Source organism: Ctenocephalides felis, unplaced genomic scaffold (genome assembly GCF_003426905.1).
Source record: "Ctenocephalides felis isolate EL2017-DRISC unplaced genomic scaffold, ASM342690v1 CF-g0.4_SCAFFOLD_01886, whole genome shotgun sequence".
Taxonomy (NCBI): Eukaryota; Metazoa; Arthropoda; class Insecta; order Siphonaptera; family Pulicidae; genus Ctenocephalides; species Ctenocephalides felis.
Window position 1 is genome coordinate 134,670,832 of NW_020538040.1, and position 27,269 is coordinate 134,698,100.

General features: G+C 29.7%; 1 protein-coding gene across 2 annotated transcripts; it reads left to right on the plus strand.

Annotated features, from left to right (window-relative positions):
• On the plus strand, positions 1 to 27,269 carry LOC113376523 (sex determination protein fruitless-like). Of its 2 annotated transcripts, none has more exons than XM_026616471.1 (7): positions 1 to 201; positions 903 to 1,050; positions 1,151 to 1,351; positions 1,577 to 1,813; positions 4,679 to 4,960; positions 12,850 to 13,018; positions 26,531 to 27,269. In XM_026616471.1, the coding sequence occupies exons 2-7, from the start codon at positions 925 to 927 to the stop codon at positions 26,908 to 26,910; spliced, it is 1,395 nt and encodes a 464-aa protein (XP_026472256.1). In that variant the 5' UTR covers positions 1 to 201; positions 903 to 924; the 3' UTR covers positions 26,911 to 27,269. The 2 variants fall into 2 exon arrangements, with proteins under 2 accessions (XP_026472256.1, XP_026472257.1); XM_026616472.1 differs by lacking the exon at positions 26,531 to 27,269 and adding an exon at positions 18,479 to 18,894.

The window sequence follows — 27,269 nt, forward strand, 5'->3', positions numbered from 1 at the left end:
GCGATACCAATGTTAAAACTTAAAATTTGATACGTCAAAAATCCGCACCGTCGATACTGGCCGCCTATGTCATTATGCGTTGCGGAGGCCAATATCATTTAAAACGGAAACAAAAATATTTCGCGTATAACGAGTTGAGCAGGCAGTGCAAATTAGGTATAGGGGTCGACTGACGTTGTGATGGCAAAAATTTTGCGAAAGGTGAGTATTTTTTAAGTTTTCCGAACGATCGAATAAATATTATTGTGAAGTGAAAACATGTGATAAAAGCAGCCAATCTAAAATAAAATATCGTCGACGTTATAAGTATGCGTTAACTAGTGAACGAGATGAGATATATGTTAATTTCGCGAATAGTGGATTAATATGGCGTATGCGAATCTTGACAAGTAGATATTACGCGTTTGAAGGAATACTCCCTACGTGTATAAATCACGTGTCATAATGTTAATGACCTGGACCATATACAATAATTCCTAATTATCGAATAAATAAAAAGCCGATAATGATTCGCGAATCGTTGCACAATATTTTAATGAGAAAAGAGTGATGTTGTAGGCAAATTTGTTTATTTCGTACGGTTAATGAGCGGCTCTCCGGCTTATGTGGACACATATCAAGGAATCCGAATTCGCGATATGTGATCGAACGTATCGCAATGTTAAAAATATATACATTTTGTTATCTAAGCAAACGAGTTGCCGTCGTAAATTCATAACCTTTAAGTGAAGTGAAAGAACATGTTAAAGTATTTTTTCCATGTTCTACAACTATTCCAAAATATTATTTTTCCGATCATGACGTTATCAATTCATTAAAATTTGAGTTTTAAGTTCTGTGCATTTAACCTCACATGCTTGTTTTGAATAAATTTAATTTTAAATTATTTTTTGACAAAACAGATATCACACTGACATTAGCATAATGGACCAGCAATTTTGTCTTCGCTGGAACAATCACCCTACCAATTTAACAGATGTGTTGGCTAGTCTGTTGCAACGAGAAGCCCTCTGTGATGTTACTTTAGCTTGTGATGGAGAAACGGTCAAAGTAAGCTTAATATTATAATTACTCTATAATAATAACTTAATCTGTAATATTATAATTTACAACCCTTAAAATATTTTTTCATCATTTTTATTGTTTTTAGGCACACCAAACTATTTTGTCAGCATGCAGTCCATACTTCGAGAGTATATTTTTGCAAAACTCCCATCCACACCCTATCATATTTTTGAAAGATGTTAGATTTGATGAGATGCGATCTCTATTGGATTTCATGTATAAAGGGGAGGTCAATGTTGGCCAGTCGAGATTACCTATGTTTCTAAAGACAGCTGAAAGTCTTCAGGTATAACAATCTAATTTAGCCTAATTTTATATATATATATATATATATATATATATATATAATGATATTAAGATATTCAAAATTTCATATTTCTTTAAATCAAAGTATACATAAGCTGTCTGTACTGAGTGATTCTTACTAGTGACCTTGACCTTGTGCAAGACCTAAAGTCAATGTCGTTCTTTGTTATTGAATGTCAGAAATTAATGAATGTGTAAATTTTAGGTTCGTGGATTAACTGAAAGCGGTCATATTTCAAATCGCTCAGAAGATCACAAGCCTGATAACTTAACGATGTCTGGTCGTGATAGAGAACTCCAAGAACAACGTGATACTATAACTTCACACACCAGTTCAATTCAGTCTGGCCCAACTGATTTGAAGCGTAGAAAAAAAAATACGAACTGTGATATATCTTTGACAAATTCTTCTCTGTCAGAGAGGCAATTTGCCGAATCTCAAGTAAGTCGATACAAAAATTTAATTTTTATGTATGTATTTAAATATATATATATATAAATATATATATATATATATATATATATATATATATATATATACTAAAATCATATTTAATCTTCATTATATACAATGACACAATTTTCATACCATTTGTTTCATCGAGCAATTAAATTCCAAGGACATTTTGCATGAAAGCTATTCTAGTATCACAACCTGATTATTATTTAACTGTAAAACGAAGTACTTTTTTTAGGTTTTAAAAGATTAAAAATTAAATTCATTATTCACATTAATTCCATTAATTACGTGGGTTCAAAATGCAGGAACTACGAACATGTATTTACAAAGTTTATCTCAAATAATAATATAAATATGAAATTTTGATTTGCCTGTTGTAAACTTTCAGACAGTTTTTAGAATTCCAGAACCAAAATAAGTTACAAAAACGTTATTCAATTCTTACTATTGTCAAATTCCTACTTAACTTTTTTAATGCGGAATTATAGAAAATTTAAATAGTTAAATGTTTTATTATTACTTTTAATTTATTTGTGTAAATTTTCCAAACATCTCACAATATTTAAATTTTTGTGTAGAGTTCTAGACAGTTTTTAGAGTTCCAGAATCAAAATAAGTTGCAAAAGCTTTATTGAATTCTCAGTATTGCCAAATTCTTACTTACGCTCTTAATGCGGACTTAATAAAAATTGAAATAGGAAGATCTTTATTATTACTTTCAATTCATGGCTGTAAATTTTTCCATTGGAAGTAGATATGATAAAAAATAAAAGTTTGAGAACCATATTGATTTTTTACAAGCTGTTCACATGATTTTGATATGTTTTTGATTTTGTAACTCATTCATTGTAAGCAGTATTATATAAATATGCGCGCTGACATAATTATATTTTTGATATTTTTATTTAATGGCATATTCTTTATTTTTACTTTTAATAATTATTTTGTTAAACATAAGAAAGAAATACCTTTAATGCAATGTGATAGTATGTGCTGATGTGTCATTATATCACATACATGATTTAGATGAAATATTTTTATTTGGAATTTAAGTTTATTTGATAATCTAATTAAATTTACATATTTTTTTTGTAATTAAATATGATGTCACAAATTAATGAATTGTCAATTTCTATGATTTATGTAAATTTCTCTGCTTTCAAACACAAACTTTTATGAATTCATATTCATCAATATATTTTATATAATCACCAGTTTATAATGTTTGCTGCCACAGTTGAATCACTAGTAACACAAAAATATAAAATAACTTTTTTTTTAATTTTCTCAAATAATTGTGACACTTAACCTTATAAATTATAAAATCACCATTTTTAAAACTAAAATATTTCACATATTTTTACATGATTTAATATTTCCATGAAACAGATTTTATTTAGATATATTTTACACATTAAATACATCATGTAACAAACATTAGCACTTAGTTTCAATACTGTTGACCCAATTTCTAATTTTGACTGAAGATGCATCTTTGGCTCTTGTTTTTGACCTTACCCAATAGAAGAACACACATGCACATGTCATGTATACATATGTATGTGTTTGTATTTTTATATGTTTGTATTATATTTAATCATTTCAAAAAACTCAGATCAAATCAAATATCTTGAATAACTTATCAGCATCAAGAAATGTCAGTATTAGATTTCTTATTTGCAAGTACCTGATAAGAATCTGATAGGAAAAAAATGTGAGGATGAATTAAGGGATTTAAAGATAGCCTCTAAATTCTAGAAAAAAAGCAGTGTCATTGTCAAAATTTAGCATATTTTTTATTTGAAAGTATTTGTCACTGTTTATTCCTGTGAAATTTAAATTACTATATAAACATATAAATTGAATTGTATGCATCTATATTTATTTACACATAAATGTAATATAAACAAACAGAATAAGAGCAGGTAAATATTTTCAAAAGGTTTAGACTTACATGCTATGCGAGATCGAATATAATTATATTGTGAAGACATAAACATTGTGGATGATATTAATATGGAAATTATCAATTACAGAAATGTAAACATTAGTCACTGAAATACTTTAAATTTTATGTAATAGTTATTTCACAATTAAATTTCTACATTTGGCAATATAGATACAAAAATTCACAGTTATGTATGAATGTGATATTCAAAATTATTTGGAATTACTTATATTCCTTTTCAGTAAATACATTTTGTGTAGGCAACATATATTTCATTTGCCTACACATACAACTTGGTTATAGTCGTTTTACACAAATTGTATATAGTTAAAATATCTACTCATTAGGAATTTTAATCTTATACATTTCTAATATTTGCTTCAAATTATCTGATTGATAATGACAATTCAATAATAAAGCAAGTGATTAATTGCAATTATTTCCAAACCAAATAATCTATGTATTACATTTTTGGATGTTATTTATATACAAAGTGATCGTTGAATCATTGTCATATATTTTTGTATGAAATATATGTGCAAATAGCTGCAACGTATAATTATGCAGATTATAAATATGTCAGTAATGTTTGTTTTCTAGATTTATCTCATTCATAAAATACTTGTTTTGTCAAACAGCCATTGCATATAAATTTAAATGACTGACTTTCTAGCTTTTTGAAAGTATTTTTTTAATTATGGGTCTTATGTAAGGAATGAAAGGTTTTTGTTTCAAGTTTCCCAATATGATTATAGCATTGTATACAAACCGGTTTGCATATCGATTTATATTTAATGAAATTTAATCATCCAAAATTTAGATAGTGTCATAGAATTTTAATAAACATTCTGCATGTAATGGAAATCGATTGCTATATGCCATTTTTTTTCTTTCCATAGGCATCTTCCTCACATAGCAGCTATAAGTCGAGTTCTCTGCCTAAATTGAACTCAATCTTGCACCATGATTCATCAAATGACGACGTTCAATCTCAGAGCGGAGTTGTGGGCGGCCGAGGCCTCATGCAGTCCCCATCGGCTGGTCATTCGGGTCATTCGTCCGCGCGATCCAACACGCCTGGTGTCATGTCTGCGGTCAATATCAAGCAAGAGATCTCGGACTCGCATGGTTCCAATGCCGTACATGATCAGAAACCCTACTCTATCGCGTCCGATTTTACGGTAAGTTGTAGTCACATGGTAGTAATATATTATTTGTTTATAATCATTATTAATGCATGACTTTTTTTTATTGCTGTTTTAGTTTTAATATTGTGCTTTTTATTTCTTATAATTTAGTGGATGTATTTAATGTTCATTTCTACAAAAACACCCTGTTTAATTGTGAAATATGTCAATATGTTACATAATTAACTATGTTAATTATTTAACACTAATAAAATTGTTAGTAATCTTGATATCAACAAACCGCAGTAAATATGATCCATGCACAGCGGTTTGATTATAAATTGTTTCAGACATAATTATTTTATACATGAAATCAAACAAGAATTTAAACTCTACAATGTACTATATTTATGTATAATATATATATATATATATATATATATATATATATAAATGATATGTGTATAAATATTTGCCACGGTTCTATATTGTCCGTATTAAATGTGTGAGGAACCCGGAACCACATGGTAAATAGGAAGTACTACATTTACTATTCTATGATTTCATGAATCTTGCAAATCAAGTACATATAAAAACAAAAATATTTATTTTCTACTTAGTTCACTTAAAATAAAAATTATATATGCTTTTCAAAATCAAATCATATTCAAAATACAGTAATATAAAAGTTTTTGGTATATAAAAAGTCATGTAGTGTATGCAAAAAAACAAACATATATATTTTAAAGTTTAATTTATTGTTGAACATATTGTAATTTCGCAAAACATATTTTTTTTGTTTTAAGGGGGTCTTCCTATGTGATGAGTTGAAAAAATTGATTTTTTTTTATTTCATATTTCGGTAGATTATACCTTTAAAAATAACATATTAAAATTTCAAATCGATATCTCAAATAGTTTTTGAGTTACAGCCATTTAAAAAGTATACATATAGTATATAGTACAACGATCATTTTATCTTTAAACGCGTTTTTCTCAAAACTGTGTTTTTCATACTTGTCTCCATTGTATCTCATAAACGGCTGGACCGAATTACTTGAAATTTACAGGGCACATTCAATATATTTAAACGCATGGAATGAACTATTATCAATCAAAAATTTCAAAACTTCGATTTTTTATAGCAAAAAAACAACAAAAAAACTCGCCTAATTTGCAACTTTTATTTCAAATGTCTATAAAACATCCAATTTTTTTTGTATTCATTTGATTGTAGTTCATTCCATGCTTTTGAGCCTACAAATTAAAAACGCCGTTTATTTTTTTTTGGTCAGATAAGCCGATCAGCCGGAATCGTGGAGACAGTGGGAGCTCTTTTTTTTGAGGGGGGGGGTGTTTAGAGCGCTGTAACTCTAGTTGGACTAAATTTTTTTAGCTGAAATTTTATATTTATACTGTCCAAATATGTATTAATAAATGATAAGAAACTTGAAGCTCTAACTATTTACTGGTCGTAGAAAAAAAAATCTAAAATATCCCTAAAAAACAGGCCGTCACATAGGAAGACCCCCTTAAGTAAACTAGATACTAAATGAATATTTTGTTTTAATGTGTACTTGATTATATTACATATTCAAGAACAAGAACAAGACTTGCTTGTTACTTGAAATTAAACATAGCCAAAAATATACATTGTTTATTATTACGGAAATGGTTTGAATAATAATGATTTGATTTTTTTAATTATAATATATACCCATAATTTTTAGAGATTATAGTAGGTAAATATAAATTAGATTTTGAATTAATCAATTTACAGACATTTTCAATCATCAGAAAATGCTATCTATCTTATACAGTTTGAACTGGCATGTGACACACAATTTTTTTTCTTCTTTTAATTCAATGACATCATCTATGGTTAATTGAATTTTTTTCAATATTCAGGTATGGATAACAAGAGTTTGCTTTTTAATAATTTAAAAAAATAATATTTAATACTAATAATTACTCAATCTTAAATGCCACAACCAATGTAGATTCTTACCGAGTGCACAAGTGTGTGTTTTTATTTTTAAATTGATTACTTTTTATACGTTGACTTTCAATTTTGTAAAATTTTTAACAAAATTCATAAATTGCGAAATAAATAAATCTGGAAGCCCTTCTGGTATTTAAATTAACCTAGCGGCTCTCAGTTTATGTATGCCTTAAGGTCTTTGGTGCTCTGTTCTGGTCATTCTATGGTAAGATGCTTCTAGCAAATTACAAATATATATGTATTATATATATATATATATATATATATATATATATATATATATATGTATATATGTATATTTATTGGAAAGCTAATTTATGTGGACTCGTCTATTTGTTTGTGTGTAAGTGAAAAGTCTAAAACATCGAATTAAACAATTTAATTTTATTAATTAGTGTCCCTGATTCCTTACTTATTTTTAAATCGCGTGCTTTATTCTTTCACATATTTCTTTGTTTTATTTGTAATATTCTTAAACATTTATAAATTCACTACTTAAGATAAAAGTGAGCAACTGTTTGTTAACTTTGTTTAGCAGTGAAGTGTAAAATTAAGTAGGAAAAAGTGCTGTGACTTTAAAATGAGATATGGAACAGGGAAGGAAGGAATGTTATAAAAAATACACATCTTCTATATTTTTTATGGGCATAAATCGCCTATAAACGGGAACTGTGTGTATTATTAAATAAATACAAATATAACTTCACGAAAAATCTTTACAAAATCCTTACCTTCTCTGTTCCCAGACAAAATCGGATTGGGGCGATTCTGTCAGCAGGAAACGTCGCACATCTGTCACCTGTGAATGGAACGAAAATGTTTGTAATATCAATCTCGGTGAATGGCAAAACACTTGCAATGTTATGAATCAGCAGTCTGATTGGAATAGACCTCCTCCAACTACTAATGACTCCACCGATTGGTTGAAGGCTTCTGGTTCTAGTACGAACTTGACTCAAAAACAGGAATGGCCCAATCAACCACGGACTTCGTCTTTACAGCAGTATCTTCTTTCATCGAAAATGACTATAGTGCCATCAGGACCGATAATTACAGATCAAAGAAGACTTCGTTTCATTGCGCCGTACCCATCCGAAGACCATTCCAGATTGGAAAGTGTGATCCATACTTCAAATCCGGTAAGTGTTGCAACAACGTCTTCCACAGTTGCCACAAGTAAAGCTTCATTGCCAAGTACCCAGAACCGGAAAGGTGGCAGATTTCGACAAAATTGGTTGGAACAATTTTCTTGGCTTAAATATGATGAGAAACAGAATATTATGTTTTGTATATACTGCAGGAAGTGGTCGCATGAAATTCAAGATATTCGCACTTCTTTTGTTGAAGGAAACGGCAATTTTAGGTTAGAAATTGTCAATCATCACGACAAGTGCAAAGTGCATAAGCTGTGTAAAGAGAAGGAGGTCGACAGTCATGCATGTAAGAGTGAAAATGCCCCTGCGACAGAAAAAGAAAATATAGCTAATCCAGTTAATCCATCGACCACAAGTGGTAACATTATCAACTAAAGTAATTGTGGTATAAGTTTTTTATGGACGTTATAAACTATATTGAAAAATAAATTACTTCTACCTCTGTTGTTATCAAAAGTTTTGTTATAAGTATATAGCTGTTTATTAAACTTGTTTATAATAATAACGTTAACATTCATTAATAAATTGAGATAAATTTATTTTACGCATTAAAGAAACATTGTATTTGATTTCAAAACTTGTGTTTGTCTACAATTATGTAAAATATAATTATTTGTCTTTACGTTATCAAAAAGATGATATTTTTAATAAAATGTATATTTTATGCTTGATTTGTTTTTTTATTCTAATATTTTTTCAAAAGAATATTATATACATATACATTTAAATTTTTTTTAATATTTTATTTAGTTAATTTTACAAAATTGCATATATACGCGATCAGCATTATTGAAATTAATTGATGAGGTTAAACAGTTGAAGACTCATAAACAAACAAATGACAAAACTTGATCAACTTACTTTTGGTTTCCTTTCCGATGATTTCTATTTTGATGATTGGTCATTACATTAACAAATTTTAAAAAATATAATTTTTGATAGACATTTTTTTCTATCCAAACGATATACAAACGTCGAAAGATATTTGACTTGATAATTAGTGATAGTTGAGTTATTTATATTGTAAAGTTTTTCTTATATTTAACCTGGAATCGCATATAAAAGGCCAGATTGCATCTATCTAGTGCAGTTGCATTAATTGTGAATATAGTGTTATAATCCTAATTATCTTCCATAATACTTTTTTGATGTCCGTGTTTTTTTATTTATAGTTGCATAACATTCAACAACATTTTCATTTATCACTTGCTTCTCAGAATTGTTTCATAGGGAATAAATTCGAATATGTTACTGTCCATTGTTATGCTATTGAAAGCTTTGAATTCTCAGAGTTAAAAATTAAAGATATAAGTGCAGTTGCATTAATTGTGAATATAGTGTTATAATCCTAATTATCTTCCATAATACTTTTTTGATGTCCGTGTTTTTTTATTTATAGTTGCATAACATTCAACAACATTTTCATTTATCACTTGCTTCTCAGAATTGTTTCATAGGGAATAAATTCGAATATGTTACTGTCCATTGTTATGCTATTGAAAGCTTTGAATTCTCAGAGTTAATATACTAGATAACATACCATTTAAATGCCTTAATATCAAAATTTATATTTAGCATGTAATTAAAATTTCTATCTTCATAAATATTGTATTATAAAATATTTTTTTTTACAAAAATGAATATTATGACATGTCAAATTTCGTTTTGTTCTGGTCCAAAGTCTAGTCTACAATGAACCCACATCACTCCGCGCTTAGTTTTGACGTCAAACCTATTCGCAGTTGATTGGATAAACTCTATACTTAATTGTGTGTAGACAGAATGTAGAGGAGTTGTAGATATGATGTTCATCTTTTGGTGTGAATGGTACTACTAGTGCTGACTAGCTTGCAGTGATCCAAAGTCTTGGTGTGCTGGATAGTTAGGCCGGTGAAAGACTGGTGGTGCGAGCTAGTTCTTGTGCCTACGATGACCCGAGGTTTGGACTTACTGTATAGGTATGCCGACGGAAGTCCAGGTCAAGGCTAGAAAAATGTGATAGCCCGCAATGACCCGAGGACTTGGCATACTGGCTAAGTAAGCCATCGGAAGACCAGAGTCAGACAAAAAAAAAGCTAGTAAATACCATGAATTTCTAGATGGGTAATGACCCATCTATTTGGAACTCGTCGCACCATTGTTCATCTATTTTTGAAATCTTGGTCCGCGCTCATTTGCAATATTCAAGGCGTTGGTTACCAATGCAGAAATACGATTATTAGTAATTGAAATTTCTATTTTTATAATTATTGTATTGTAAAATATTTCTTTTCTATATTCATATCTATCACCTAGAGATTATTAGAAATTTTACATAGGCCCACGTTTTATCTTTGAAAATATATTGTCGTGTAAATGATTGACAGCAACACTAAAGCTTTCGTAAATGCAAGAATAAAATATTGCAAGATTTGAAACACTTATGCTATATCGAAGAAAATTATGAAGTTTTTAACAGAAACTGAACATTCGTTTTTAGCACATGGTTGAGAAGATTCAGGTTGCAAACAAGCCGCAATGAGAAGAAAAAAATTACTCATATCATAATATTACTTCAACCTACTTTACTTTTTTGTTTCTTTAATACGGGTTACTTTAATAGGGCTTACAATACCGGGATTCCGTGATCCTGGATGATTTTTTTCCGGTATTCAATACCGGTATTGATACCAAAAATACCGGTATTTCGGGATTACCAGTATTTTGTTAAAAATTGAACTTACGCAATACACTTAACAAGTTTCAACTGTGTATGTGTATTACCGACTCAACTCAGCCGACTATGACACATCGGCAAGATAAAGCGATTGTTTATATATTATATAGGACCTAATGAATGGAACCCATTTATAAAAATTATTAGCCGTCCACGTGCATTGTCCTCATATCTAATTCGTTATCAATGATTTTTAAACAAAATATACAATCGACACGTTAGAATTCTGCATATTGAATATCTTCCCGTCAATCATTCGTATTTATTTATTATTTCATTATAACAAAAATTTGCAATTCAAATCATCGAGTGATATATAGTTTGATAAATCAATGATAATATTGGTCTTGGTGGAGGATGACCGCTTAGGCGTACGTTGTAGATTCTTATAAATTGTTCATATAGAATTATTTTATTTATTTATTAGACAATCAGAAAATACTATAGATTTCTATAAGTCTTTGTCATGTGTTGATATCTAATGATGATTTTATTATAACATAAATACACTATACTAACACTTGCAAGTACTAATTCATATCGACTAATAATTTACTCGGATTATTTCTTTATGACAAATGTAGAATGCGAACAAAAGTTTTCGGCTTGTTATATTTGTACTAAAATTCGGTCCTTGCTTGAAAATTAAACAATTGATTGTTTATATATTTTAAAAGCATATTTTAATAAACAAAATATAAGTTAAATATAATTCCATACGAACCTATTAAATCTAAAATGTAACATACGAGGTGTGTTCAAAAAGTACCCGGAATTACTAATAATTAAATTTCGCGGGTCTGGAGTGTCTGATTGTCAAAATTTTTTTTTATTGTGTTGGTATACATGCCCCTAAAGTATGATGAAATTTTCAGCTATATTCACTGTTTACTTTGTCTGTGGTAGTCGCTAAGGTTCGACGTGTTTTTCTGAGCTCGGCGATTATTACAATGGAAGAATTGAGAAGTCAAAGAATTTGTATTAAATTTTGCGTAAAAAATGAAATAAAGTGTTGCAAAGTGCAAAAATTCACCAGATATGGCTCCGTGTGACTTTTTCCTATTCCCAAAGTTGAAGAGACCCATGAAAGGACGGCGGTTTTCCTCGATTGAAGAAAATCGCTGAGAGTGCTCAAGGACATATCAAAAAGTGAATATCAAGGGTGCTTCGAAAATTGGAAAAAACGCTGGCATAAGTGTATTATATCTGGGGGGGACTACTTTGAAGGGGACCACATTAATGTAGACGAATAAATAAATATTTTTTTGAAAAAACGAAAATTCCGGGTACTTTTTGAACAGACCTCGTACAAGTTAATATATAATTGTTTACTTGCACTTTTTTGTATCTATCTGCTCCTATTCTTTACGTAATAAAAGAATTAATATGTACTAATTTTAGAACAATAATGTTAATATGTCAATATAACAACTGCGGTAAATAAAAATATGACTAGTAAATTTTTCATTCGTAATACCGGGATCCCGGTATTACAAATTTTAAGTATCTAATAGCGGTATTCAGATTTTAGTATGGCGTTGGAAGCCCTAGTTACGAATAAGCAAAGTACTTGCATATCGCAATTCTGGATGGAACATGTTTTATATTAAATATTTTTAAATTAAGTTGTAGAACATTGGAGGTTATGGTTTCTACTTTCACATAAATAACTCACTTTTTTCAATTAGATTATATTTATTTATATAAAAGATAATGAACAGATTGATAAAGATCGATGATGATAGTTCACCAACTCTCTGTTACAATAATTTCAATAGAAAACATTCGGTTTATTTGGTGGTATGACATTAAGCATTAAGAACTAATATATACAATTATTTAGATTTAAGGGCTTTTCGAATAAGATTACTTCTAATAATGTTTGACAAAATAATGTCCTTCATGGTTCTAGTATGAACTGAATGAATTCATATTGCGAATTCTTGGACTCCCTAAGCGATTATAAGAAAAGTGTAATATTGTACGAAAATAGCCTATTCTATATATTCTATATAAAATGCAACTCGTTTGTATTTTCTCGTGTATAATTGATTTTTTTTTTATTTTTCAGGCGAATGCTCTGCAGATGCACGCCGAGGACATGAGTTCACTGCTCGCTAGTCACACAATGATGTCTTCGATCGCGAACGCGGCTCTGATGGATACGAACAACCCTCTGCCTCTGAGTCCTGACGGTCAGAATTCACATTCACAAATGGAATCACAAGAAACCGCAGATGGTAAGTGATCTTGTTTACTATTACCTTGTAAATCGCACTCGATATATTTATGTGCTTCTTGTATTTTCTTTGGTTTCTTAATTATGATCATTTCGACGACTCTAGAGAATTTTTTCGGTGCGGTAAGTTGCTTAAAGACTCGGCAATTCTTAAAACATTTGTTAAGTTTTACTGTTGACGACTTTTTTACTCCAAGCGCCTGTGACAGATTGACAATTTGTCAACTTAGAACGATGATAATTTTTAACTAAATTATTAATACGATATTATCTCAATATTTGTGGACTAATAGGACATTCAAATGAAATGAAAACTGAAAATGGAGTTACAATTTCTGAATTAAAAATTACAGTAAATATCTTTCTCACACTATTTCTATCGCATGACACGGCAATCGAATTTACTAACCGATATAGCTTCTATGAAATTGTGTTGATGATAATTAATCATAAAGCAAATCATTTTTATTAGTAATTAACAATAAAGCATATTATTGAATATTTTTATCATGGTCCATTTAATTATTGAGTAAGATTTCAGCGCCGTCAATCTTTGACATTTCTCTCACAAGGAGAACATTTGGTATTTCTCGACCAAATTTAAGGTACCTGAAAGTTCGAAAATCGTAAAAATTAAAGTAAGGGTAAAAACGACGTGAAACTGTTTGAGTACGCAAACTGTTTGCGTTTTTTATTATTTATTTACTTACCAGGTTATTCCTAATCTAAATCAGATATTCTCCTTCTAAGTATAAAAAACACGAATTATTTAGAACCAATGCATATTTCAATCTTTGGTTGTATAGTCCATATTCCAGAGAAAATTTGAGTTTTTAGATTTTCCATAACGCTATTGAAAACTAATTTTAAAATATTTTAGTCAAATTATTTATAACTGGTGTAAGTATTTATAAAATTTATTAAAAGGGTTATAGAAATCAGAATATAATTTCATTTCGGCGTAAATGTTGTAATTATTTTGAACAAACTGATCTATGCATTCGTTCAATTTAAATTGCGGTCTGAAATCTAAGCTTAAATTATAATAACGACTTGAGAAAACATACCTTTATAGAGAAATATATTAGGTCGAGATAATCTCGTTTGTCGTGTCCTTAAAGGCCTCCTTAGTTCGCTTGCTCTCTTTTTGCTTGCTATTGTTCTAGTATGCATTTTGCTGTTTGTTGTTCGAAATTAGTTTATAATAACCCCTGATGTTTCATTTATTCTCAAATTCATTAAGCAATAAAAAAAACATTATTTTTAATTATTTAATAATAGACTTTTATAGTTGAAAAGCGCTTTGCTAACAGTCACATTTGTAGATTGTTTTTTAATTTACAAAAAATGGCAATGTACGAAAAACCAATCGTAATTTTCAGAGATAAAGACATTACTCTAGTTTCGTCGGTTTATGCAAGAGATTTTTATTACTGGACAGCTCACATAAACATTTAACTAACAATAATAATAATTCTTGATGTTTCCATTTTTTTTTTATTTGAATTTTAATATAAATTTTATACATCTCAGACAGGTATGAGTTATCGTATAAAATATCTATACAAAGTATATAAACATATATATATATATATATATATATATATACATATATATATATATATATATATATATATATACTCTACGTATGATATGATCATTACAATATTTTATATCATTTATTCTATAATTCAATCATACGTTTTACAATTCTACAATTTTATCACGTTGATGGCTCCACATAGCTACAAAATTGTTTTACACTGGAAATTATTAGATATTTGGAAATTTGTTGAGAAAAAACATTGAAAGATTCATAACAAAATGTAAATATTATTTGTTATATGCATTCTTTAATATTAGCGTAATATAAGTGTAACAAATTTTGCGCATTCTTTTTTATGATTAAATGTGCTGTTCAGTTGTACGAGTCTTTTGCTTTATTATTCAAATTAATATTTTTTTCACTATAACTCTTTCATCGTACTAAAAATTGAATGTTAAAAAATACGTTTATTTACTATATGATTTACGATAAAAACGTAAATGTAAATTTAAAGTAATAAATCGAAAAATTCTTCTGAAATGTGTTTTATATGCTAAATATCCATAACGTCGTATTATATGTTTCGGGCAATTCTCTGTCATGTTGGACCAGATTCTCCTACTATAAATAAAAAAAATGATAGATATAAAATATGCTATGAAATCATCTATTAAAGTTTTATACTCGTTCGAAATTAATTGTTCGTATTTGAAAGAAACAAGTGTCTTGACCTGTTACAAACACTTGCCAAAACTTTGCATATTATCTATTTAATACTGAGATGTTTATAATAAATAATAAAGTGTCATTAATATTTAATAATAAACAAATAGTGGCATGTTCAGATATTTCTTTTATATTGATTTTGAATATTACTATTACTGCTGGTGATAATAATAGTTTTTAATATTTTAGTCATTAGTCACAATTTCTATCGAAAAAGTATGTTATACATTTAGTTATTTAGCACATTAATACAAAGTCGCTTTTTCGAACTTTATGAACTCAACTATTAGTCGCAGTTAGGCATTGAAGTGGATAAATACGGAACTCAATAAAAGTGAAAACATTTAATTTTTTGTTCAATTATCGTACTTTTTTAAATTTTCAAATTCAATTTTAACACACAACTACAAAGCAAGTATCACCATCAGAATCGTGTCTAAAATGGTAATAATTCATTTACATAATATAATATGTAGAGTCCTTAGTTGTGGATTCAAACTTTGTGCGTTAGTTGTAAATGAAAAATATCAATCGATAACTTGTCATCTTTCATGCCAAATCCTTATTTATTAATTCATTAAAGCAATCATAACACTTTTGTACATTGCATATATATATTAATATATTGATAATCGGTATGGAATTGAAACTTGACACATCCAATTTTGTTAGGCTTCTAATTTTTTTGGCTTTTTATCATTCTCTGCAATAAGAATTAATAATTGACTTAAAAATTGATTGATTTTATAATTGATTAAAAATTTGAAATTAGCAAGAATGGGGCGAGTAATAATCTATATTTATTTATGTATATCAATAAAATAGCATCAAATGTCTTTGAATCTTACTATAGTTATATCTTAATCTTGGTTATTATTTCGTGCGATGAATAAAAAATATATGTTGAAATTTCGAAAGAAAAAACAGATTCAACTATATGGATAAACTTGATAATTTATCACAGCCACAGTGCAGTTTTACGTGTATTCCCGTTTGAGGATTTTTATCTTTTTGTCTTTTGTCTTTTAACTACTTTTTATGCTTTGATGTGCAATTGTCGATAAGTTTGATTTTGTAATCATGAGGTATTACTCTATTTGTTTATTTAATAATACTCACGAGGCGAGGGACTAAATTTATCGAAAAAAATTCGCTATACATATAGTTATTGGACGCTACTAATTATATCTCGTGATACAACGCGCACGTGCCCGATCGCGTATTAGTGGTCCCGCGCTATGAAAGATGCGAAATGCGATATGCGATATGCTAAGGCAGCGATTTCCAACCTGTGGGGCGCGCCACCCTAGGGAGGCGCCATACCGTTTCAGGGGGGGGCGCGAAGCTGTTTTAAAAATATTAATTTCAAATGTTGAGTAAGTGTCAAAAACATATCAGCAAAATACGTGCAAGAAATCCACAATTTTCGCTGCAATTTTGTCAGGACAAATGTACTTCAAAATGTACTACAGTAGAACCTCGATTATCCGGACTAATTGTTGTCGATAGGCATCCGAATAATCGAAAATCCGGATAATCCAAATTATGAAGAATAATGTTTTGTTTATCAAAAATAACAAATACATACATAGATATCAACAAAAATCAATTCACTACTTGCCACAAACGATTCATCGCCGCCTAATTTTTTACTTGTTAGCGCTCGAAATATTTTCCAGAATAATTTAATTAACAATTTCGTAAATCAACCCATAAATTCAACACCGTTAGGACATTTTTCACCAAATGATGTCTTATGTGAAATAAAAAAGATGAAAAACAGATCTTTGCCGGGTATGAACAAATGATAAAAGAATTGCCTACTAAAGGTATTTTATATATAACAAATATTTCCAACGCCATCCTTCAATATAATTATTGGCCCACAGCGTGGAAGACTGCAGAAATTACAGCCTTTTCACAGAACAAAGGTCCAGATATCGGTTGTTCTGTTGATCGTTTTTGTAAAAACCAACAATATAGAGCTTCTTCTAAGAGTTCATTTTTCGCTCTCTTCATTATTTTCCGATTTTCACTCCCCTCTACACTATACTAACTTGCAAGTGTACGACAAAATTGAATCGGCATTCTTTTTAATATCGCTTATAGTGGATGTACTTACACCATACTTATCAGCTAACTTACGGCCGGTTTTGCATTTATTAATGATTCTATAATATTTATTTTATCTTTAAGGGATAACACCACCCTCTTACGCTTTGGCATGTTTGAAAATGTATATATGCACGTCAAAACAGAAAATGTATTAATGTATACCTGCACGTCAGAACAAGTCAATTGCAAACGAACTACATAAAGCGATAATGTTTCCGACGCGATTATGTCCGGATAATCGCGAATCCGTATAACCGAGGTCCGGATAATCGAGGTTCTACTGTACTTTATTATTTGATATTTTTCAAAGACTAAGCGATTTAAATAAATCAATGCAAAGATCTAAAATTCATGCTTTTGTTCAGGCCAAGATTACGGCTTTTATGAAAAAAATTAAGTGTGGATAGCTAGTATGAAAACTAATAACTTTGACATGTTTCCCACTTTTAAAATTACTTGTGTTACTGATAAAGAAGTAAGTAAAGAAATTATTATCAATCATATGAATAGTCTAAGGAACCAATTTTCGCATTACTTTAAAGATTTGGATATGTCCAAATACGAATAGAATAGAAATGGTCATTGAGAAATATGATAATTTGCTAAAAAAAAACAAGCTCATTAAATTTAAAATTATTTTTTCTTATAATCAATCGTTATGTTTGTATGTTCATCTTTTTAAAATATTGTGTATTATTTGGCATAATTTCAGTTAAGTATATTTAAATTAAATTGTTAGAAAAATTAGGGGAGGCGCCATATTTTTTTCTTTCGAAAGGGGGGGGCGCAAGGCAGAAAAGGTTGGAAACTACTGTGTTAAGGTTATCATGTCGATTCTGGTTACCATAACTAGTTATGCATTATTTTCATTTTAACACATGCCTAAAATGTATGTATATGTATATGCATATGTATATGAATGTATATATACATATAATATCCCAATTTCATATATGGTTGTATAATCACATGAACACACACACAACAGTATTTCCTAAAATTTAATATATAATTTGTGGTCGTATTTTGGCAAGGTTCAAACCATCTAAAGTAAGTCTTGTATCTCGTTTACAGACTTAAACAACCGGCGTCAACCGGGACGGCAACAGTCTTTCTCGAATGCGAGCGCTAGCGCTGACTACTCTAGCATTTTCACGAAACTTCCGGGTCACGTGCCACCCCTCTTCCGTTGTGTGTTGTGTTACAAGGACGTGTCCAACAGATGGCATCACGCCAACATCCATCGTCCGCAGAGTCACACTTGTCCACGTTGCGGCCAAACGTTCACTAGACGTGACAATATGAAAGCCCATTTTAAGATCAAACATCGCGACATTACCTATCAGGAATCATCGCAAATTGTATCAACTCTGACGTCCGAGTGGTCGACGAATGCCACTGCCCAACGACCAGATACGTAAAGCACGGCCTTATTATGTGAAGTCGATTTATCAACTTGTTGCTGACTCTTCAACATTATAAAATCTCATAGAGCAAGTATCCAAAGTCTCGCCATTCGCCCATATTTTTGATGGAGCGTGTTGTATGTAGATAGCATTATAACAATTATCAGTCAATCAGTCATATAATCCGAACTATTCGTATTATTTTAACAATACCTATGACCAGTGGTGTTGTCGAGGCGGAACGAGCCGGAACATCGTTCCGGCAAATAATTTTTGGGCCGGAACGCGTTCCGGCAAAACAAATTTTTAAAAAATCGCTTCATACAGAAAATGATTTAATAAGTGAATTTAATAAATTATAATTCAACCAATTATTATTAAATGTTCCCATTATTGTAATAAACATATTAGGTTGTCAAATATCTCCCTTCCGCCTTTTTGTATTATAAACCAAGAGCAAAAAAGCGGAAGGGAGATATTTGACAACCTAATACATATATGTGCGCAAAATGGACTTTGAAATAATTTTTGTTTCTTTCCTTTTCGAACGGAACCGGCACAAACATGAGAACCGGTTTTTGAACCGGTTTATGAACCAGTTTTTTAATTTTAGCGTTCCGGCAAAAAAATATTAGCACAACACCACTGCCTATGACATTATTTTGTCCAATTTCATCAGATAATTCAGGACAAAAAGAGTGCATTCTAAATATTAATAACACAGGTCAACAAAAAAAATGTCTGTATTGATGGTATGCCATATGTTTTCCAATGTAGTTTTTACCGCTGAACACGTATTTAAAGTTGCGGGTCAAAGGGCACAAAATTAAAAAAAAAAACATGTATGTATTAGACTATTTGAGAATATGTTTTCAAATTACTGCTGTATTATACAAAAAAAACTTAATAGATCATTTAAGAGGGAGTGCAGAAATTCAAACAAATATTTTTTTATCACATATTTTTGAAGTTTAACAATTTAAGAACATGTGTACGAGAGGTTTTTTAAAAATTTAAATTATTTTCAGAGTTACGGCTGTTTCACTATGATAAATCTCTTCTGTTTTCTTTCTTTTACGAAAATTTAAACGCGTTTTTGTCATGTTTTTTTTCAATACAATGCTCACGATTTCTAGAGTTCTACTCGACCGATTTACTGGAAATTTTTTGAGATACTAGCCTCATATAAAATTTTATTTTTTCCTATTTTTAAAAATTTTGAGAAACTCGAAAAAATGATGAAAATTGATTCTTTTTTAAAAACAATCAAGATTTTGCCAGAAATTCGTTTTTAACTCAATCCTAATATATACCATAACAAATTACTCTAGATTAATACGTTTTCTTTTTTTTCATTTCGTATTACTAGGAGGGTTGCATTCGTGGGCATGGTCACATGTCAACTTTTTGAGACACCCCACTTCAACCACTGCTAATTTTTAAAATTATTAACTTTTTTTAGTTTTAATTTTTTTTCTCTAATATTGTAACATTGATAAAGATATTATAAAAAATATGATAGTATAAAAATTTATAGCCTTTTTTACGATGATTTAAAAATGACAATTTAAATTATGATTTAATAGTTATTTGCGATAAAAAGGGCCAAGAAACAACTATCTGTCGTCATTTATAAGATTTTAAGTATCATGTGAAAGAAATACTAGATCGGAGTTTGTTTGTTTTTTTATCAATTTTTTTCAATCATTTGCCATTTAATCCCCAATTTTGACTTTAGATTCGTCTTTAGCGTTAAAAACTACATTGGAAAATATATGCCGCACACTCAATACAGACCCAATTGTTTAGAAATTTGTTTCTGAGAATTGACTTAGAAAAAAATATTTAATATATATCAACTTTAGTTGAGCCCTTCGAATATAAATCTTCGTCTATTCGTACATAAATCTTCGAATGCGATAAAACTGTCATAGGTATTGTTTAAACAATTTTAAAAAGAAAATATTTTCAAAATGTAGTAACAATTTTATTGCTTAAAAAATATTATTTACTAAATGTTATCATTACGATATTCGACTATACTAATGACATTAAATTATACTAGCAATTTTAGTTTTCCTATCTTCATCAGAATCGTTGAAAAGAATGAAATAAAAGTGTAGTAAAGTGTATTATAATAAAATTCAAATATAAAAGTAATAATTTATTTATACGGATTTGTATGCGTTTGCTTTAGGGTTTATATTAGATAATTTGCCATAAAATATCTAAAAGATTATAAAGATTATCTAAATATGTTGTTGGTTCAATATTAGTAATGCGCGTAATCAAAGTACATACCCTGGTCTGTCTCTAAAATTATGCAGAATCTGGCATCTTTGGAATCTTGGTCTATGAGATCTGTAAAGATTTACAAAAATATATTTTATCACTTGCATAGTACTATGTGTCAATAATGCCGTCAAACAGATTATATTCAGCGTGATTATGGTCGATATGAGATTATAAAAAAGATATTAATTTTACTTGATTTGCACATAATACAAGAACCTCCTGACTTTCAAATATTGAACATGGTCGGCAGGTTTAAATTCAGTGATATAAAAAATGTACAACGAACGAATAGTTTGTAATATACTGCATTTTATGTGATTTTGATATATATTAGGTAGTAGATTTCAAAGGAATATGTCTTTATCTAAATATGATTATTTTCAATATTTTAAGAAATGTTAGCTGTTATTAATATTCACTTTTGAATTAGTGAATATGCAAAAATGTTTTAAAATATTATGATATTAATGTTTGGTGATTTTTAGATTTGAAGTTTATGCACTTTTAGTTATTCAAGTTTAGAGCAATAGATATATTTTTTTACTTGATTCTATTATCGTCGATATATATGAGCCCTATAAGTGATGCAATTTTGAACCTTTGGCTACAGGTGGCGTTTCGTTAGAAAAATTAAAATGAACAAATTCATTAACAATAATTAGAAAACTTTTAAACACGTGAATTTATGTTTAAAAACGTAGACTTCCTTCAGAAATTCATATCAAAATTTATTTAAAAAACTTACTACGACAATTTTATTGCAATGTATCTGTTGCATGGATTTTCACGCAATATTTTCGAAACCGAATGCTTATTTAATGTATATTAAAGATCAGCAAAGGTACAGTCATGTAGGCATTTGCTGATTATATACCATCCATAAAATAAACTTTTGAACTGACAACTGCAGCGCGTCAATTTTTAAATAAGGTGTCTATGCCACTTTGTTCATACATGTAATTTTGTCCGTATTACCCCTTCTACTCTAATTGTAAGTTGTATTTATTGGTTTTCATAAAACTGATGCCTCAGAATGACTAATTCTGAGTTGCTCATAGCACGGCCTCTCAATAGCCTCATCGTACGTTAAATTCGGTTTTTTTATAGCACGGTTGAATTTGATTTCTCGCTCCATTCGTAGGCAAATCATGCCAAGCAAATTGCATTTGGTATCTTCCTGTACCAAAAAATTAGCTTTTTGAAGATTTTGAAATTTTTGAAACAATTTGACTTTTTTTTAAACATTTGAAATATTTTTTTGTGTTTTGAAAGTTTTTTTTTCAAAGCAATCGCGCTGCATTAGTTGGGTATATAACGAGCGCGTACGCGCCGCGTTGCGGTCTAACGGATAAACATTGGTACGGAACCCGTAGAAATGTGAACAAAATTTGTACTTACGTGCTTATTTCTAATGTTCATTTTCGTCCGTCAAATCGTATTTTATTTCACTGTGACCATTTGATATCCGAATCCGCTAGACCTGTCCTCCTAAAAAATTGGATCAGTTGTTCATTTTATTAATACAAATAAAATGTTTTTTGAATCTTTCGAACCGGACGCTTTGTTATCTTAATAACTGACTTACCTATTTTGGCACTTTTTGTCCCGTATCTTCGTAACGGCTGGACCTGCCTTTGCTGAAAACTAATCAGCACGTCTCCCGATAAATGCGATTTTTATTTATTCAAATCGGTTATTAACACGGTTGATCCGTGTTAACTAAATCGTCGATGAAATTTGTATCCGCATATCTATTATAAACACACACGCACCCACACATACACATACACACACATATCGATCTTTTCTAAGGCATGCCAAAATGTTCAGAAACGCTCAAAGCTATGATTTTTTATGTGATTAAAAATGAACTGCAAATTATCTGCAATTGATTAGTTTTGTTGCATGAAACAAATTCATGTTTTACAAAATTATGTTATTAGTCAATACGAAATAGTTTTACTTATGTTTACCGAAACATTGGGTATATCAAAAAATAATGCTTGTGCATTTGTGACAAGTTGGCTAACGATTAATTATTGATTAAATTCAAGCATTTTGTAAGCAATAAAGAAGGCAAATATATAGTAATAGAATTTACATCTTTTCGGGTATTCTTCCCAGTTTAGTTGTTGAACAGATAAAAAAAAAATCTGCGCAGCATATGAGGTGGGGTGGGTAGTTAGCGTAGATTTTGCGTTACCTTTGCTGATGAATAATTACAAAAAGTTCTGCTTACATTCAAAAACTCACTTTATGTTTGATGAATATTTACCTTCAGATTGGTTCAAAATTTGGTCGCTACGGGCTCATATGTCGTTAGTTGAATTGATAATTCTCATTAAAATAATTCTAATTCCAATGGATTACAAGTCAAGTACTAACAATAAGTTTAGTAGCGTTAAAATTTTTAGGCTCTGTATCAAAATGGTATAATTTAAAAAAAAAACAATTCAACGCAATTCTTCTCATTAATCTCTAGGGTATAATGTTTTGTTTAATTTTTGATTATTTTCGATCACTGGAGGGGAACATCTCCGCCGATTCTTTGAACTTCGTGTTATTAGAGCTTATTTTGAAAGTGATGTAGGTTAATTAAGAATGTGATATAAAAATACATACATATATATTGTTATGTATATGTATGTATATACGCAGATTTTGTACGTATAGATTTATAACAAAATAAGAGTTATTGAAATGAATAATTTAATACCTTTGGTACAGAAATGGTAATATTATTATTGCAAAATAAGAATAATTAAAATAATGCTTTTGGTACAGAAATAACAATTTAATTTTAATTATATATTTTGCATGTTATTAGTCCGGTCTAGTCAATATATACTTTTGTTGTTGAATAGTAGTTCGAAAAATGACGCAGAGGCCTTGTCTAATTTGATTAAAACCAGAACGAACTATATGTTTGGAATATGAATAATATAGAGAGACATTTACATACAATATTTATAATTTATGTTGCATCTAAATACTATTAATATTCTCCAAAATAAAAAGAGGTGAAAGCATTAGAAATCTAATCACGGTTTGCAATGATAACGCCGCAATTGAACGGAAAATTAATTTATAGTAAAATTGCTTAAGTGGTTCTCGTCATGGTTTGATTTGAAATTTATGAATTAGATACTATAGACTTATACTACTAGGATCTAGCATCTTAAATAACGATTTTTACACATATTATATTTTTATCTGTTTCTATTTGGCACCATATGTTCAATATGCGACATGCATTGCACTTTTTAGAAAGCCAGTGATGGTCGTAATGCTAATACGATATTTGAGGTGTTAATATATTATGTGGTGCAACAACTTGTTTAAAATTTCAAAAGATACAATTTATATAATTAGGTTCTTGCATGTTATTTCAAACTAAGACTTGGGTTTTAATAAATAACTAGATAATATTATAAATAGCAACACTTTTAAATTGGGCATATGATTGTTATCGAAATGTCAAATCAACTAATTTTCACTCGTTTATATAGTATTAACAAATTATGCTTTAAACTTTTCATTATATTTTTTTATATCTGCCAGGCGGCTGCTCATTTCACGCATTCAGTTTCATTTTCTCATGCTAACAATAAAAGGGGCATAGCAAGGTGTATTTTGCATTTTAAAATATTCAGAGGCCTTATGTAAGAGAATCCATCATATTTTGAGTATTGTTGACAGTTAAATTAAAAATTACTTTAATAAGTGCACAAACAGAACGAGAAAGCTAATTTTATGCTAGGTCGAGGTCAAATTCCGCGTATTCGTACCATCGATCGGGAATTTTCAATTATCTTACAGTATTTTTTCTTCAAATATCTTGTAGGGTTCAGATTATAATATATATATATATATATATATATATATATATATATGTATTCAATAGAGAAAAACTTGCAAGGACCTAATTTTGGAGATATGATTCAGACCGTACATTCGATCTACTTTTATTAATTTATGATTTCAATTTTATTATATTGTTATGTTCATTTGTAACGTAGAATTCGATATGAAAATTTAATTGTATTTTATTCAAATGTTAAATAAATAATTCATTTGATTTAATTTTATTCTTATTATTTGGTACAGTAGCAAATTGAAAAATACAATCAATCTCGTAACAGGTTTATACATTGATTGTTTGAAACAAATTCTAACATTAACGCACATTTTCATTATGTCTCATTATATTTTATGATTTAAAGATACTGAAAATGCGGTAATAGTTTATTTTATTAACCAAAAAACCAACGAACAAAACAAAAATTACTGTTTTTATTTGTAAAATCAGTAAAATAATATTCTGAATTCACTTAAGCATAATGTTTTGGCGTTCACTAAAGCATGTAAGAGGCCACTATTTTATGAAAGCAAAGATATTTGCAAAAACTATTTTGAAGTTCAAATTCGTCAAAAATGTGTAAAGAAGTTAGTTTCTGATTTATTTTTAGTTTCAAAGTATATCTTTTTTTATTTTGGTTTAGAGGGTAATATTAGACTTTTTTATGTTTTAAAATCTAGTAAAGATTCATATAAGTACAAACAGATATAAATATAGTTTTCCGGTGCATTATTATTTGTTGTTTATTATATATCAGAATCATAAGAATCATGTAGCTTCAGATAAGAAACTTAAGAAATAATTAATAATTGTATATATATAAAAATTATGTAATAACTGGTGGGTCCCAAAAACTTGCACTTTTATAATAGTAAACATTCACTTTTATGGGCCGATTCTGTCGAAATGTTATAGCAAGGCTATGTTATGTTGCGGTTTTTATATAAAGTGGTACTAAAAACTGTCAAATTTCTAGAAAACGCACAAATGTAAAAAAAAGATGTTATCATAACAGAATCTTTGAGATATGGCTTGATAACATATGAGTGTAGTTGCATTTCATGTGTAAAACGAAATCTTATTTAGTAGCATTTTTAGTATGAAAGTTGGAACGTAACATAGCCTTGCCATAACATTGGACTATTTTGTGGCAGAATCGGCTCATTAGTTTCATTTCAAATAAAATTTCTTATCTTAAATCAAACCAGTTGTTTGTTATGGGCTGAATTTTCATAATAATTGTGGGTATTATACAATCGCTTATAAATAAAAATAACAACATTGAGGAAGTGTAATTGCCTCGGCCTTAAGTGGATAATTTGGTTAGCAGATGTAATATATCTTTGTTTAAGTTTAGTATCTATTCGACAATTGTCAGATATGAAGTTATATCATTTTATTGTTTTAATCCTAATGTTGACTAATGTTGAATTTAATTATATTTGATTACGTATTGAAGTTGAAAATGATCTCGAAAAGTAACTAAATAGATGAATGAATTCGTCAAAACATTTGAGTAGATAAAATGGCAACGGTGAGAACTAACCGGCGTGAATTTCATTGCAGGATCAAAAGCTTGGCATATGCGACTTACATTCGAACGTCTTCAGGGCGGTTGTAATTTGCACCGTTGCAAACTGTGCGGTAAGGTGGTGACGCACATTCGTAACCATTACCACGTGCATTTTCCTGGTCGATTCGAATGCCCGCTGTGTCGTGCGACATACACTAGAAGCGATAACTTACGCACGCACTGCAAGTTCAAACACCCGATGTTCAATCCGGACACCCGGAAGTTCGAGAATCTGCTGACGAGCTCGGCAAACAATGGTAACAGTGGCGCATCGACGCCGACGCCGACGCCGACGCCTACGCCGACACCGACGTCGGCGGCGTACGCGCGCAGCGCCCCAGCATCCGGCAATCTGAGCGAGAGCCTGGATTGATTGAGACTGAATTTTTTTGAATTATGTCAATGGATACGTCCGCACTACTATCATCCGAATCTGCCGTGATACTGTTGAATTGAACGGTGCTCGCTCGCTCGCTAAACCCAAACGGTTTCATTTTTAGGAATTTTCGCGATGGCGCGAGCAGCTTCGCTCATCACTCATATTGACATGAATCAAAAGAATTCGTTTTGCGCAATTCACTAACTCAACCATATAAACATTCTTCTCGAACAAATACAGCGATATTATGTATGAAGTACATAAAATGATTAAAGTATAATAGCTAAAATTAAATTTAATATTCATGTTACATACCTATATGCCGAGCTTATATCGCCTATGTAAATCGTGAC

What these genes read in the sequence shown, in the direction of transcription:
- LOC113376523 (XM_026616471.1), top strand. Translation starts at nt 925, where the DNA reads ATGGACCAGCAATTTTGTCTTCGCTGGAACAATCACCCTACCAATTTA. An exon ending in GTGATGGAGAAACGGTCAAA is followed by an intron (nt 1,051 to 1,150) that starts GTAAGCTTAATA and finishes TATTGTTTTTAG; the next exon opens with GCACACCAAACTATTTTGTC. An exon ending in AGACAGCTGAAAGTCTTCAG is followed by an intron (nt 1,352 to 1,576) that starts GTATAACAATCT and finishes TGTAAATTTTAG; the next exon opens with GTTCGTGGATTAACTGAAAG.